The 16,825-nt window shown below is 38.8% G+C and overlaps 2 protein-coding genes across 2 annotated transcripts; one reads left to right on the top strand and one right to left on the bottom strand.

Annotated features, from left to right (window-relative positions):
- Window positions 1-5,914: 5,914 nt before the first annotated feature.
- On the bottom strand, window positions 5,915-13,100 carry tspan36 (tetraspanin 36). Its single transcript, XM_030738317.1, has 7 exons — window positions 12,908-13,100; window positions 8,570-8,761; window positions 8,243-8,317; window positions 7,994-8,089; window positions 7,381-7,530; window positions 7,048-7,131; window positions 5,915-6,669 (listed from the first exon to the last, which is right to left on the bottom strand). The coding sequence occupies exons 1-7, from the start codon at window positions 12,959-12,961 to the stop codon at window positions 6,595-6,597; spliced, it is 726 nt and encodes a 241-aa protein (XP_030594177.1). The 5' UTR covers window positions 12,962-13,100; the 3' UTR covers window positions 5,915-6,594.
- A 2,638-nt stretch (window positions 13,101-15,738) lies between these two features.
- Window positions 15,739-16,565, top strand: LOC115785574 (protamine-like protein). Its single transcript, XM_030737312.1, has one exon. The coding sequence runs from the start codon at window positions 15,806-15,808 to the stop codon at window positions 16,370-16,372; it is 567 nt and encodes a 188-aa protein (XP_030593172.1). The 5' UTR covers window positions 15,739-15,805; the 3' UTR covers window positions 16,373-16,565.
- The last annotated feature ends 260 nt before the right edge of the window (window positions 16,566-16,825 follow it).

The raw sequence follows: 16,825 nt of genomic DNA on the forward strand, positions 1-16,825 counted from the left end.
AGCCAGAGAAGAGCCTTTTGTTGGCTGTGCAGCAGCAGCAGCAGCAGCAGCAGCAGCAGCGAGGATGCTACTGTGTGTTAACCAAGAGTTCTGCAGAACATCTACATCATAGGGAGCTGATGAAGGGAGTGAAAATGAAAAATATGGGCTTGTATGAGCATGACATTTTTCTGAGAGTATATGATATGCTAATGTTTAAAAGAGGGGCAAAAGAAAATGGCTTCTAATGTGCTAAAGTGTGGCAGTTTTATAAAGGTAATTATGAAGAAATTAGACTATTTCATAAGTCAGCTGAACCATGCTGTTGTTCCTCAAAAACAGAGGAAAAAACTGTGAGATTAAAGGTAAAATCTGCCCTCATAGGCTATGTGATTGGTTTCTCGTGCTCTAGCTATATTAAGAAGTGATTTCTTGCTTTCCCAAAACCTTTTCTGACAACTCCAGAAAACTGCGTGAGCTGAAAGTGTGTGGGATGTTGACCTTTATGAAGAGCAGCAGAGCAGAAAAACAGGAAAAAAAGCAAAGTTTCTTCAGCTTCTCCAGTATCTTAATAATCTGTTGACTTACAAACTTCAGCTGCCTCTGGAAGGTCACGGTGAGTGTAATGATTACGCAGGGCTGCTACAGCTGCAGGGATTATTAAAGAGGAGAGCGGCTCTATAGAGAACAGATCTGTGAGTCACCTAATGTAATGATCTGTGCGTGATGCTGTTGTGATGTCTTTCTCATCTCTAATCAGAAACATGACAGAATAAAACAGATTGGGAAACAAAATGTGAATTGGTCTTCAGGTTCCAAAAGGTATGTGACACTTTTTGGCTGAATTGTGCGATTCAGTGATGAATAATTTCCTAAAGACAAGCAGTAAGTGGGTCTGTGGTTTCTTTGTGATTACAGAAGCGAGTTTGAAACCAAAGAGCCGCTGCTACTGGGAAGATAAAAAGAGACAAGAAATGTTTCCAACAACAGGAGTCCCGTATCTCTTCTTTTTGATGTACCTAAAGTGAATCTTGGTGGACTAAAGAGTCTATCAAATTTGCATCTTACAGAAGCACATCTGCTCTTTGTCCTGTAAAAATAGGACAGGTTTACAAATGGAAATCAGAAAACAGCCAAATGCTTTGGTTGCAGTTGCACCAGAACAAAGCCTTCATCCAGATTTTATTCAGCAGCAGAAAGACTCTCAGAATAGACGATGAACGCCATCGTGACAGATAAGATCTACTTTTGTCTTTCAATATTGTTTTAAAGTGTGTTTCTAGTCAGTTGAATGTTTGTGAAAGTAAAACAGAGGTCGGCACATTTCACACATCATGCTCCTCTGAAGAACCAGTGGCTCGACTGTTCAAAAATGTATCTGCTTGCAGATATGAATCTGCAGTCATTAATCCACACTTCACTTCACTTTTTTTTTTTTTTTTTTTACAACAGTCTCTCTCATCTATAACATAATTTAAGATGGCAGAAATCCTGATGTACCACTGAGGTGAAAGTTGGACAAATATAATCCTTCATCTGTAAAGATTTTCTTATTCATTCTGCTTATTTGCGATCATTTCATTCATGTAGCAAAACAGATTATTTTTGAGCTGAAGGTATAAGAAAAGCTACTGGCTTTATAAATGAAGTCCCCTAACAACCAAACTTCTATGAAATCAAAAGAGGTTAAAAAGAAAGAGAGAGAGAGACAGACAGAGAGAATGGAAAGATGAGGAAAGAAAAGAAAGGATGAAGAAAAAAGGCAAAGGAATGGAGAAAAAAGGAGCCAGAGGACATGGCTATTTCCTGCAACAATGCATGCTGTGAAGATACACAATTATAGATAATATGGATAGAGTTATGACCTGCTGCTCCTCATGTGGTCCATTTCAGTCTTTGTTCTCTGTCCTGTGTTTCTGTTCCTTTTTTCTGGCTGCCCTCTCTAATGAACACTGATAGCATCGAACAAATGGAGGCATCACAGGGTTGGTTGTGGGTGGCTATTTAGAGAAGCACACATACACACTTGCAGGCGTGCTTGCTGTCAGTAGCACCTGCTCTGGGTCTTGACAATGTATACTCATTTGGCCTCAAAGGAAAGTGAAAGGGTAAAAATTCAAATAAACCCCAACACAACTAAATTCCTTTTAGTTTGTGTTGTTTTTAATAAAAAGGAGAGAAATTCCCCATTTTTCTGTTATACCTATAAGAAAGCAAACATCCCTATAATCCAACACGTGTTACACTCCAGGCTGTCTGTGCTGAGCCATGTTCTTTGTTGCTTGTTTGATGTTGAAGCTGATAGGTATGTAACAAAACCAGCAGTTATGAAACAAATCCAGAACAGGCACTTAGTAACAGAATAAGAAAGAATTCTCCAGCTAAGTGTCTTCAAATCTCTACAAAGAGACACAGAAACAGTCTTCCTGAAATTTTATCTGTCTACCTGCAGCAAGTGTGCGCCCTCCTCAGGTTACCGCCTGTCAAAAAAAAAAAAAAGAAAAAGTAGGAAAGGAAATAAATCTAAATTAGAGGTCAGGCAGAAAATCTTGTTGTGATGACATTAGGCTTAGTCAGTTTTATTCCGTGTGCCTTTGGCATGTGAGGATTTTTTCTCTGTGAGTTGATGGTCGAAAAAGGAGCGAGAGTAAAGGGTCGCATCTGCAGGCAAGTAAGGTAACAGAAAATGCCACAGGAATAAATTAAACATACAAGTGACTCTTAGCCTCATGAATTCAAAACTCCAAATTCAGGATTTAAAGGATTCAAGTCTACTGTTTTCCTACAGAATGCAAACATATTAAATGTTTAAACTGAGAACATGTACCATTTTAAGAAAAAGCAAGTTCAGCACCCAGACTCTTCTACTCTGAAGCCATGATGTTTTACTAGATGCAGTATGTGGTTTAGAATTGTCTTGCTGAGACATGCAAGGCCTTCCTCGAAAAATATGTCATCTGGATGGGAGCATATGGTGCTCTAAAACCTGTATGTGCCTTTCAGCACTGGTGGTGCCTTTTCAGATGTGCAAGCTGCCAATTCCATAGATGCAGCCCCATGCCATCAGAGATGCACGCTTTTCAACTGAGTGGTAGTAACAAGCCAGATCGCCCCTCTCATCTTCAGTCTGGATGACACAAAGTCCACGGTTTCCAAAAAGAATATCAAATTTAAATTTTTCTGACCACAGAATAGTCTTCCACTTTGCCTCAGTTCATTTTAAAAGAACTTTGGCCTGCATTTGGATGGCAAAATGACAAAGATTTCTGGAAGTATTCCTGAGCTCATGTAGTGACAGAATCATGCCCGTTTTTAACGCAGTGCTGCCTGAGGACCCAAAGATCATGGACATACAATATTGATTTTCAGCCTTGTCCTTTTGTGCACAGATTTCTCCAGTTTCACTGAATTGTTTGATGATATTATGTAGTGTATGATTAGATTAGATTAGATTAGATTAGATTAGATTAGATTAGATTAGATTAGATTAGATTAGATTAGATAAAACTTTATTAATCCCTTTAGGAAGATTCCGTCAGGGAAATTTAATACTGCAACAAGATATTTAAAGCCTTTGCAAGAGGAACATTATTCTGAAACAGTTTGACAATTAGTAGACAGTTTTTTGCAGATTGGTGAACATCTGCACATCTGTACTTCTGAGAAACTCTGCCTCTCTAAGATGTTCTTTTTGTACCCAATCATGTTACTGTTTCCAATTATCCTAATTAGTTACAAAATGCTCCTCCAGCTGTTTCTTTTCAGTACCACTTACTTTTCCAGCCTTTTGTTTGACTTTTTTGGGACATGTTGCTGACATCAAATTCAAAACGAGCAAATATTTTTCATGAAATAGTAAAACATCTCAGTTTAAAGATGTGATGTTTTTGGTGCGCTATTTTGAATAAAATATGAGTTTAATGTAATGAGATTTGCATCTCATTGCATTCTGTTTTTATTTCAACTTTCTTTATTGAATTTTAACAGCTTGACATACAATATTAATCAGTAGGACCCTGAAAAAGCAAAAAAAGTCACAAAAAGGAAAAACAAGAAGAAAATGTAAGCTGGTTTCTCCCTAACCCCTCACTGCCACCCCCCACTCTGAAATTGCATTCTCTTTTTATTTAATTTTTACACAGTGTCCCAACTTTTTAGGAATTGTTTGTATAATATAGAAGAGCACAACACTGTTTTTACACAGGAGGATCACTCTAATATGTATTTTATGCACAGATCAGCCACATTTCAAACCATTTGCTCAATATTTTTAAGCAAGTGCATAATTCAAATTAAAACCTTTAGTTCATGATTTTAATTTTTTGATGCACTTTTCACAGACAGCTGCTGTGTTGAGAATGAGTGTTCAATGGGAGTGAGTGAGAAAGAGCACTATCTTCGTTGCTGCACCAGCTGATGTGATCAGGGCTAACACTGTGAGAGAAGTTCAGAAAAACAAGGCAGAACAGAAAACAGATGGGTCCAGGTGTGCGACAGAGATGCAAATACACTTTAAATGTCAGTAAAAAGAAAAAAACAAAAACAAAAATGTATGACAAGAAAGAAAAGGTGAGGGCTGAGGAACTGGCACAAACACACAGGAAGAAACTAACATAAAAGTGAAAGAGAAAGGGGAGAAAAAAGCAGTTTGAGGAACAAGCAAGTCTCTGAGTTGACAAGGTTATCTAGGAGTGTGCGTGCCAACAGTTCTCTCTGAAAAAGAACAGCCTGTCTAAATGTCAACACAGCCCAGGGCAGTGGGGATGTGCAGTGCATAAGATATGCAGCCAGGAGATATGAGAGGGACCCAGACTGACACAGAGCGGCAGGGCCATTCACATCAGTGGATGTCATTAATACAGAAGCACCCACATAAAGATCCCAAGCACACGAAGAACAATTGATTGAAACTTTACCAAGTATGTGAGTTTTTCCAATATAAATGTAATCATTGGAAAATGATTCAAGTGTCTCTTCAAGCTCCAAAACATTATAAAATACCTGTTAAGTTGTTACTGACAAAATATGAACTCCTATCTTCCACAGTAGTAGATGTTTTGGGGCACCTGCACCACTAAAGCTTAGTGTCTAAACTCAAAAGGTTCTCTAGCACCACATACAGGATTTTCTTTGTTACTGCAACTAAATATACAGCATCAAACATGATGATCTATGATCAAATGTCACAGCTGCAAATCCAAATGTTAATTGAAGGGACTGGGACTGAAAATAGGGAAAATAAATAAGGGTTGCTGTATAAATAACTCGAATGTGTCATTAATTAAAAAAAAAAGTAAAGGCATCATTTCAAACAAAATGGTTCAGATTAGTTTTATCTACAGCCTCATCAATGAGAGATTTATCAGTTTCCTCTGCATCTCAATGACTGTTACTCACCTGGGCAGGAGTTTGTATTATTTACTCATCTATCTGAACACTAGCTGGGCTTATGTAGTATGGATACTCCTATCTTCTGTGTGTGCCGCACTAGGGGCCTCTTTATCAACAGAGTCAGGAGGTAACAGATAAACACTGAGTCACGTTTAATGGGATGCTCTGAACACCCTGCAGCAGTGAAGCGAAATACTAGAAGGCACTTAACTGGCTACGGGATTAGACATAACTACAGGTTCTGCCCTGAGCTCATAACAATTGACACCGTGTATGTGACTGTCAGTGTGCCATTTCTTTAAAAATCATTTAATATTGTACATAAGTTGTCAAAAACACCAAAGAAAGTGACACAACTACACCAAAATCTTGTGAAATATTCACCTTTTTAATTTAGAAATACAGTAAACACAAGAAGAAAAAAAAATTAGAACTACAACTCAATTTAATAGACATGACTGACCATAAAGTGAAGTGTATATTCATGTGTGCAGTTGGTTATAAACTCTGCAATCCTAGAAAAGGCGTAAAACTCCAGTTCTTATTGTTCACAATCACAAACAGCTTAAAATAAGGATGGAAGTCATTCATAAAAGTAAAATGTAAATACACAGCATAATGTCCTCATAAAGAGTACCTACAAGATGCAGCAGAGCAAGAAGGCCTGGCAAGATTTACAAGTAGCAACTAAATGTTCAAATTTGAACTCTTGTGTGTGATATTTTCTCTCTGATGTAACGGCAGCTATGATGACGGGCTGCGCCGGAAGAGGAAAGCTGCATCAGAGGAATGAGGCTTTCAGCAAGCACAATCATGCTGCGCACAACATTTCTGATTATTTAAACTGCTCTGAAAATGATGTGTTATCCCAAAGAAACACCCATGTTGGGCTGAGACCCTAAAGAAACTGTAAAACAAATCCAAAAAACAAACAACAACAAAAACAACAACAAAAATTCCAAACTAAAGCTGGAAAATTAAAATAACTAAGAATGAAGAGTTGTGTTCACATTAAACAAAAAAAGATTCACCAAGATTTCCTCCATGCAGGAATGTTACAGCATGACCCCATTAAGACTTAGAAAATGATCGGCATGTAATCACTTAAATAAAACTTAGAATTATGCAATTGACAGATGCATCTGTGCAATATAGAGCAAGCAGTCAGAATCCCCAGTGGATCAAAATGAGGAGGTGGTACAGTGGGTGGTTGCAGGAACTGTTTCAAGCGTAGATGGGCTCGTAGCCACTCCTGTGGCTTCGACAGGTTATTGCACAGACGCTCACCATCCCAAAGAACTGGAACAGGAAAAATTTAAATCAATCAGAGACCAGTTTAAAATGTGTTTCCTGTTTACTTTATGTGAACAGACTAACTGTTTGTATTTTGCCCAGCAAGCCTATGAGAGTTCGTCTTTCTTAGTGAAATTAACCTTGAAACGCATAAATAAAGTGTAAAAATACTGAAATGGCCAACATGATTCAGACCTTTTATGATTCACATTGTTTTTTTCTTAAGATAGAAGCAAATATAATCACACAAGTAGTGCTAGGTTAACAAATTAATATAATTCAGAGGTTGAAAATGCGTAACGTTTTAGGTCCCCTGCATGGTGCTGACAGATATCTGTGGTAATCCTGGTTTACCTGCTAAACTGCATTTCAGCTTGAGCTTACCTTGATGATAGCAAAAGCAACCACCACCACCATGGCATAAGTCAGCACATCCTGCAAGAACTTCTCCAGCTTGGCCTCACAACCCTAAAACACATACACAAGCGCAGTGAGCACACATGCAGTCCAGTGCACGCACATCAGAAGCATTAACTTGAATTTAGCTCTTATTTTGTAGTATCATTGATGGGAGTTTTTGCTCATTTGAGTCATAATAGCATTTATAAAATCAGTCAAAATCTGAGACTGAATGATTGGCAGCCTTATCTGAGCCACAACCAGTAACCACAGGGATTTTGACATAGCAAGATCAAAGTTTGCTCGTGTATGATTTACCTCAGTGTTGAGCGCGCCTGGTTGAATCATTTCGGCAGTGCACTCTCGTGATGTGATGTTTTTACAGCAGGAATGAGGCACTGTTTTGTTTTTTGAATAATAGGTGGTGCTGAACCAGTCGGTGTAATTCTTGACACCACAGCACTTAAACTGCACAGAGTCAGAGAGAACAAGGTCACAGAAATGATGACGAAGACAGTGATAAAGGTAGACACTAAATGAGTTAAGAGAAATGGGAACCATACACAATCATCAATCTGCATGTAAATACAACTCAGTTACAGTACACTGGCCATTTTGCAGTGTTTGAAGTTTTGTACAGACTGGATCAGTTTCATCTTTTAATTCAATCAGCAATTTCCTATAGTTACTTTTGACAGGCACAGGAGAGGTAAATCTGGTGCATTTAGGTCATGTACTGTAGGTGCAAAGTGCAGCAGCTGCTTATGGACTTCATTTTAGCCTTTGCCATTTTCTTCTGAAGACAAAGATTGGAAGAAGGGGAGGAAATGAAACCAAGTAAAAGAGAAAATGCACGCAAGCAGAAGAGGTGAAGGAAAATGGAACTAGACTCAAGAAAATATGTCTATTAAAAGTAGAATATAATACTAACCAATTCCTGCATGCTGTCCACTCCAACACTCTCAGGGTTCATCCCATCATACTTGGAAAGGGCCTCTTTCAAGGAGGGCTCCAGTCCTCCACTGATCTGTTAAGGAACACACACAAACAAATGAATGCAGTCATGTGCGTTAATCGTGAGCTAACAAAGAGTATACTTTCTGCAGGACATTTAAAATAAATAATAAAACAGATTCATATCTTAATTTTGTTTAAAACACCTGAAGTGTCTGTGACTCACCTTGCTGCGGTAGATGAAGCTAAACACCAAAGCAGTCACTTCAGCGGCAAAGATCAGGAAGATGATCATAAAGAACTTGAGACAAAAAAAAAGTAAAGAAGTGATGTTAAATTTTGATCCTAAAACAAAGTAAACCATAAAGAAAAGCTGATAGAAACATAAATGAAACAGAAAAGAAGATAACTAGCATCGCAGCTAAGGCGGTAAAAGTTTGCTGTTGGGTTTCACCTTCAGACTTTACAGCTGAGCATATAAATGTTAAGGAACTGGGAAGATGACTAGAGCCCAAGTCACATCCTGTCCTCTTTCTCTCACACACACACTTACAAATCCAAGGCCAAGTTTGGACTCGTTGATGGTTGAGCAGCATCCCACAATCCCGACAATGAACATCACCACGCTGATGCCAATGATGATGGCTGCTGGGATTAGAGTAGATTTGTTCTGCAACAAAACGTCAAAGCTGCCAAAGGATTTGATCATGTAGTGACCGACATAAGCCAGTCCTGCTCCTGCAGCCTGAGGGAAAAGACGAGAAAAAAAAAAAAAAATTTATAGGTTACATAAAAGTGCTTATGCACAAGGCACTACGTGGAAAAAGTATCCCTCTTTAAATAAACACGTTACAATAGGTGCTAAATGATCTGCACCTTCACAAGTAATTATGCTAATTTCATGAAGAAATTGAGGTTCACCTTTTTAAATTTCAGTGTGCTTGGACTCCATGTTTATCAAATCAATCAACAGAAAAAAACAAAACAATCTCTGCGCAATATGTCACTGAAGTGAAGTGAGACCTGTTTTTAAAGCTTCCTGTTTAAATTCGAATCTGTCACATGATCTTTGCTCTGTCAACATAAGATTAACATGTGACGTTCAGTATAATTATTCTACAATGCTTCTGTTTCTAACATGTAAGACAAGTAATGTTAAAACAAAGCTTCTTGTTAAAAGAGAGCACAAAGACATTTGTTCTTATTTTACTGCCTGATTGATTCTCATGTGATCAACACACTCTGTGGGGGTCACTGATAGTCTGTCCCAGTGAAGTCAGATTCATATCAGGCTTAAGGTCACACCACAGCCTTTCTACAAGTCATGCTTCGGTAGTGAGATCATCAATCATATGACTGTAGGTATGAGTGCCAACATTTGTGCTTATAGAGAACACACACACAATTTACTGTATCAATGGGGAGGAAAAAAAAAAAAAAAAAAGATGTGTGAATTCTGTATGCGTTTAAACTAAACAACTTTTAAAAGCAGAGGCAACCTTTGAGAAAACACTGACTTTAAATCATTTATTGCCAGCAGCATTTCCAAGTTCCCACTGCCTTGTGCAATGCACCATGTCAGACTTCACTCAAACTTAACTCTGTGTGAAAGGAATTCCAACAGGGTGAGGGGAGAAAAAGACCCCCCCAAAAAAACTTTATTAACTAATAAGCTAATACTTCTGTTACCTAATCTGTAAAAGATACTTTCTTTTGTCACATGCTGGTGATGCAGTCAGAATACAAGAACAGACAAGGCGTTAAGGGCTTAGTTTTCATTTGCGTAGCAAACGGAAAATCTGCAATATGGAGAAAGACTCCCCTTCGTGTGCGATTTGTGTCATTTTTGGTTTTACTTCCCCTCTGAGCGATGCAACTTATACATTGTTTGCTTCCGTTTTGTTCCTATGTGTGTTCAACGTGTCTGAACAACATCATTCGTACTCCGGTTCAGCCCCATGACTCACTTCTCTTAATCACTCCACAGTCACGGGTTCCCTGCGGGTGTGTTACGTTGCACCCCCCCCCCCCCCCCCCTTCCCAGTGTTCACCCCCCAATCTCCAATCCTGTGGCTGAGAAGCAGCACAAAGCAGCTTACACAACATATAGTGCCACCTCTCTGGAATGTGAGAAACTCTCTGAAGCCACGATGGGGTCCCTGCAGGTCTGAATCTTTGATCAGGTTCAAAAAACAGACAAGACTTACTGTAAGTGCCGCAAATCAGGAGCCAGTTTACTTTTGATTTCCCCACTTAAATCAGATACATAGCACCAGTTAAATTATTTAAAACTAGGAACGTGTTCACTATGAAATATGGGTCACTTTACACAAACATCTGATAAATGTTTATCACCATGATAGCGAGAGTAACAAGTGGGTCAGACAGAGTTTCAAAGGTCAATTTAATGTTTTCAATGAATCTTGACTTTTTTTTTTTTTTTTTTTTTAAACAATTCCCCTGAATCAAAGTTAATGTTAGCTTTGTTCAAAATGTGCAGCTCCCTATGAGAAATAAGCATTGCTAATTCATTTCTTGGCATATCAACAATTAAGACAACAGCTAAATTACAAGATATGTGATACTGAACTGTTGGGACATTCTTTATCAACCTAACTCGCACATCTAACTAGGGCACTCGCTCTGATGAATCCCTGTCAAAAAAAAGCCAAACCTGAAGGTTCACTGTGAAGCTCAAAAACACGAATGTTGTTTGTTAACTAAAATTAATCTCAGCAGGTTTGACTGACTCCACATCTGAGCTGTTGACACTGTGGATCATAGCATTCTTCTGTCACAGCTTGAATTGTGTGTGGGTATTAAAGGTACAACCCTTAAATGGTTCCAATCGTATTTGTCTGGGGTTTCTGTGTCCACTTAGGACAGTATTTGTCATCTGTGTCCCCGCTCAGTTGCGGGGTACCTCAGGGTTCTCTATTGGGTCCCATTCTCTTCTCTTTATATATGCTTCACTTGGGTTCCATTTTTAAAAAGCATAACATGTCCTTTCATTAGTTTGCAGATGACCTACAGATATATTTACCCTTACAATCTAGCAGCCATGCTTCTATCCAGGCACTAAGTCTGAAGGTCTGATAATGTGCACTGTGAGCTCCTGTAACCAAAATCAAATTCCTTGTATGTGTAGCATACCTTGACCAATAAAGTTTGATTCTGATTCTGATTCTAGTGAACTGTCTTAGAGACATTCAGTCATGATTTGAGATAAACTTCCTTAAACTGAACAAAAGCAAAACAGAAATTCTATTTGGACAACCCCAGCTATTAGATGGGCATGACAGTGCCATTGGTCTCTTTTATTCTTACTGTCATCGGGTAAGGTGAAGGCCTACCTGCTGCCACATGACAGAGAGTAATTCATGCTTTCATTACCTCTTATTTACACCAAATGGCGTGATCACATTACACTCACTTTGGCCCCATTAAACTGGCTTCCAGTTCATTTCAGAATCCAGCTTAAAAATGTTACTACTTGTTTTTAAGAGTCTCAGTGGTTTGGTGCCTTGTAATTTAACTGAACTTTTGAAACCCTATATTCCTACCAGAGCACTGAGGTCTACAAACCAAGTGGTCTTGAATATGACTAGATCCAGGCTTAAAAGCAGAGGTGGTGCCTAATCTTTGAAACAACTTACCCTTTCACATAACAGCAGCCATGTTTCTCAACCATATTAACACACTTCTAAAAAAGTATTTAGATTTGATGCTTTCAGGTCTAATTAAGCTGAGTAACCTGGTTTTTATTATGCGAACACAGCTTTTATTTACTTTGTTCTATTTGATTTTTAGTATATAGTTTACAGTTGATTTAGTGACTGATGTATAGTTTATATTTTGTAAAATCTGTACAGCACTTTGGTCACCTGAGGTTGTTTAAATGTGCTATAGAAATAAACTTTGACTTGACTTGCAGCTAAAAAAAAAAAAAAACCTAGCATAGGTGTTTTTAATTGGTGGTGATTTGTTGTCTGTATTGCCTGCATGCTGAGGGAAACAACACTTAACACTGCAGAAAAAGCGTGATCTTGAAATACAGTGAATACAATAACGCCTTAACATTGAAGCTTGATTCAACACGGACTCAAAAATCCAACTCATAACTGCTTGATGTGATAAGTGTGAGACATAAAGATTAAGTACATAGGCTGGACAGAGGATGTAAAACTAGGAAGTAAAAAGAAAAAAAATGGATATTGGATAATTGGATTTGGATATTCCAATTAAAGCATGTCCATGTTGTCTCTGGCAAATATTTACATACACTGGCTGTTCTGTCTTAATGATCTAATCACACACACAATTACAAACACACACACACACAGGCTGGGAAATTTACTCAGTCCCTTCAAAAGAATCCATTGCCTCTTAAGGTCACAGAGGAGGACACGTGCGAAGAAGGAGCGTTATTGTCAACATAAACCAGCAACACGCACGAAAGTACTGATACAAAGACAGGTATGACTTCACAGTAAAAGCTGACTGGCTGGCAACATAAGAGCAAAGTCTGGCAGGTCAGTGATCTCATGAAATTTCCCCTGGCGTTCTTTTGAGAATTGCACACATTTGCGCTCTATTATGGAGGGGTAAAAATGAGGAAGTGCTCTACAATGCGGCGACCATGCCAGAAAACAAGGGCCGACTGCAAAGATCTTGATCAAACCACAACACTGATTGTTTAAACCCTACACACCACGACTCACAGAATTTTAAAAAAGCAAACAAATAGCGATAATTATGAGAAATAAAAAGAAAAGACGCGAGCAGACCGATACAAAGTCACCACAGCTTTCATTTGTCCTTTTCCACATCAAAGACTGCCCTCAGTAGGAACTGAAATCTCGACAGGTGGACGAATTACATCGCGACTCACCCAAAATATCAAGCTGATAAACAAGAGGCAGAACTTGGCGACCCCACAGTCCATGTTGTCTCACGGATGCCCAACGACTAAAGGCCCAGTTTTACGTCGAGGTACGCCGAATTTCTCCTGCTGCCTGCCTGCTTTGGTCACAAGTTTTCGGTGCGTCTGACTGTATTGGCTATGGTCACATGATTGGGGAGGAGAGCAATGCAACAGAGCAGGTCCTGCAGCTCCCCCCTCTCCTCAACGCTAACATCACGTCACACTCACAAGAGGAAGACAGGAAGATCACATCATACACATACATTTTTTTCCTAAATATTTGTAAACGCCCTTCTTTACATTAGCATTATCTTAGCACAAAAATAATTATTCTTTTTATTTTCTTTTGAGGAAAACTGCACTAAATCCAGTTTCTATGGACACAATTCACAACAGCTGTCATCTCAGGGCGAGTTCCATTATAAAGGCAACGACCTCCCGAAACTGTGGAGAAAATAAAGATGATCTGTGAGCAAACAATTTGTGACAGGCAGGAAAAAAAAAATTAAACAAACTCTTTTTACAGCTCAACCACAAATTTGTGGTTGAGGTGATAGAAGATCGGATTAAATGGGTTGGAATGCAATACAAGATCTAACATTTCAATCACCCAAGGCAATGAGATGACTGGGGATCACATTTTATTCAAGGAAGTTATTAATAACACAAACATGTATCTGTGTTTCTGTTATAGGAAGCATAAGTGAAGACTATTTTTACAGGGGACCGCGAGGGCAATATGTAGCAATTCTAACAGAATAGAAAACCACCACAAAAATAATTTACAGCCACAAAACGATGGTTTTATTCAGAATAGTAGATTACTTTGTTTGACCTTTATGTGCTCAGCTATGTATCTCAGTGGCACTGAGTGCTGATTAATCAGCTGACACATTTGAGTAGTCGTACTATGAGTGATGGAGGGAGCCTAAGCCACAAAAACCCTGACCCTAACAAAACCACTCCAGGCTGTGTTGTTAAAGGTGAAAGTCCAGCACCTGTAAGAGTTTCTCCCACTCTGGGTCCAAATTCCAGGAGTTTATTGCAGCCTTATCTGATCTGCTACAGTACACTGAAGTCCACTGTTAAAAGCTTCTACACATCCCGCTTATTTATGAGCACCAACCACACATTTATGACTTTCAGTGGCCGCTTTAAAATGAAGTGCTGCTGGGATAACGCTGTCATGCCACCTACAGGCCTCGAACAAAACTGCATTTCTATTCAAACAAAACTTCCGTGTGTTTGTATATTTGCAAGTGAGGAGGCGCTATCAGCGCCCTACAGAAGGTACGGAAACATTTGCCAATCTTTTCCCTCGCGCGCACACGTACGAGTACATACCTTATCTCATATTATTAAAAAACAAAAGTAGCGGGAGAAAGCAAGAAGGAGAGACAAACACATCCCCCCAGACTGGAGACGTTTAATGAACTGTTTTCAAAGTGTAACAGCGAAGATACGTCTGAAAATCATATTCATTTTAAGACTAATATATAACAGCGGCCCAGCTGTGGAACCACAAGAGTGTATTTTTATGGTTTATTTTTGTATAGTTTGGCGCAATTATAGCGCATTAATGTAAGCTCCACTTGTGGCAGCTTTTTATTTGTAAACAAAGATCACAAAAACACACGAATTTACAAAAATCCTGTAAAAATTAATAAAACTGATGATTGTTAAGTAAAATGTTACACTACTAAACTATATATAAAACATCTGAATTTACCTGCTGTTTGTTTTAGTTTTGCAGATGCGCAGGTAAAAGGTCATATTTATACATTGATGTATGTTGTGCTGTTCATTTACAAAGGAAAGCATGTGCAGTGTAATGAAATATGATATATTTTTTAATTAGATGCACAGGTCTCTTATAATCTCATAATGGAAATTATTATGTACTGTTTTTTTACGCATCATATCCTCCTACACATCATATTCTAATAACCATTAACTGATGCCTAAATAAGAAATAAACTGGTTTAAATGTATTCATATGTAAGTGCATCCCACTGCAATATTTCATATATATTTCATAAGTTAAAAAGAAAACCCGGGAAGTTAATCAGAAATTCGTTTCTTTGGCTGCCCCTCCTCACATCCTGATAAGTCTGACTCTGGCTTGGGTCCATCTCCACACAGTGGAAACATAAAGTAGCCTTAATTTCGCTATGTGACATATATTCATATCAAACTTAATTTTTTGTTAATTATGCTTTTTTTTATCCTCTACTCAAAGACCGTCCTTTCTTTTGCTTGCAAGTTGAATTTATTTTCTCATAAGTCACCCTGTGGGGACCTCGATGTAGAATCAAGGCAACTGTGTTTCTTGAGTCATCTTTATGTGAATATATTTCACAAAAACGGTGGAAATAAAACAAAATTTTAGGGCCCTTGTATGAGACACATGCTTATGCTTGAGCTTATTTAATTGTAAAAGTTTTTTTCTTATTTCTTTAGGAGATGTAACATCATCAAAATGGTCAAATTATGATTCTCAGATGACATTCTTCATGTGTCAGCTCGTAATCACTCAACAAACGCTATTATATTTGAATAAATGCAGAATATAAATACACAGACAGAGAGACCGGATTTTGCCGATTGTTGTGTGGTGGTTTTTATATGTGTATATAGCACTTTAGGCTGGAATTTTACAGAATAATCCAGTTGAAGAAAACACAATTTTTTATCAAGTAGCACAGGAGGAGAACCGGCGCACTGTGGCAGCGGGACTGACTCTCCACGGTTCTCATTGGGGTTTTATAAAGCCTCAACTTGTCAAGGGGGCAAGCAGAGATATCACTCTCTACTGTTTCTGTCTGTGGCCTTCACTGACTTGATCTTGGGATCAGAGTCATTACAATGTCTTCTCCTGCGATTGCTTTGCCTCCGCCAGCTCCGGCCAAATCTCCTAAAAAGAGAGCCAAGTCTCCGAGGAAGAAAACTGGTCCGACTGTGTCAAACCTGATATTGAAGGCTGTGTCCACATCCACACAGCGCGGCGGTGTGTCTCTGGCAGCTCTGAAGAAGGCTCTGAAGGCCGGTGGATATGATGTGGTCAAAAACAATGCCAGGATCCTCATCGCCGTGAAGCGTTTGGTGACCAAAAAATCTCTGGTCCAAACCAAGGGTAGCGGGGCTTCGGGCTCTTTCAAAATAAACAAAAAGCCCCCGACGCCTCGGAAGAAGAAGGTGGTGGGGAAGAAGAAGCCAAAGGCGAAAAAGGTCAAGAGGGCCAGCGCCAAGAAAGCAGCAGGAGGAACAACTCCAGCAGCCAAGAAGTCCCCCAAGAAAAGGAGAAAGTCAAGGAGCCCGAAGAAAGCCAAGAGACCCGCTGCGGCCAAGAAGCCAAAGAAGCCAAAGAGCCCAAAGAAGACCAAACGCAGGGTCTCCAAATCTGCCAAGGCCAGGTCTGCTACCAAGAAGTGAATACTCTTCCACTGAACACTTTGTGGATTCTGTGTGGACTGAGCTGCATTCAAGTCTAGCTTTAAGCAGTTTTACTTTTCTAAAGTAGAAAATATGAACTCGCGGGTTGTACAAGCCTTTCTTTCTTGCTTTTTGTCATGATGTTCTAATGAACTGAATAGCACTTGCTTGAAATAAAATAATTTTTCATTTACAGAGCGTGTCGTGTGGCTTTATTTGAAAAATAAATTATCCAGCCTGCAAAAATTAAATTTATATATATTATATATTGACATTTACATTTGTGATTAAGTCAATTGCTTAGATCTAAATTATAACCTCACCATTCAGCATCGCTGTGTTTGTATCTCAGAAAAAAAAATATTCAGTGTTCTTAGAAAAATTGTCGTCTACTGTTTGGTTCTTGTTTTTATGAAAGCCAGCTGACTCCGCTTTCGTTCGTGCCGGCTTAGC

The sequence above is a fragment of the Archocentrus centrarchus genome, chromosome 9 (assembly GCF_007364275.1).
Source record: "Archocentrus centrarchus isolate MPI-CPG fArcCen1 chromosome 9, fArcCen1, whole genome shotgun sequence".
Lineage (NCBI taxonomy): Eukaryota > Metazoa > Chordata > Actinopteri > Cichliformes > Cichlidae > Archocentrus > Archocentrus centrarchus.

Excerpts from the sequence above, each read along its gene's own strand:
- tspan36 (XM_030738317.1), bottom strand. The coding sequence starts at position 12,961 with ATGGACTGTGGGGTCGCCAAGTTCTGCCTCTTGTTTATCAGCTTGATA. Across the intron at positions 8,762-12,907 it reads TTATCAGCTTGATATTTTGG|GCTGCAGGAGCAGGACTGGC; the intron begins GTGAGTCGCGAT and ends CTTTTCCCTCAG. Across the intron at positions 6,670-7,047 it reads TTGCTTTTGCTATCATCAAG|TTCTTTGGGATGGTGAGCGT; the intron begins GTAAGCTCAAGC and ends TTCCTGTTCCAG.
- LOC115785574 (XM_030737312.1), top strand. The coding sequence starts at position 15,806 with ATGTCTTCTCCTGCGATTGCTTTGCCTCCGCCAGCTCCGGCCAAATCT.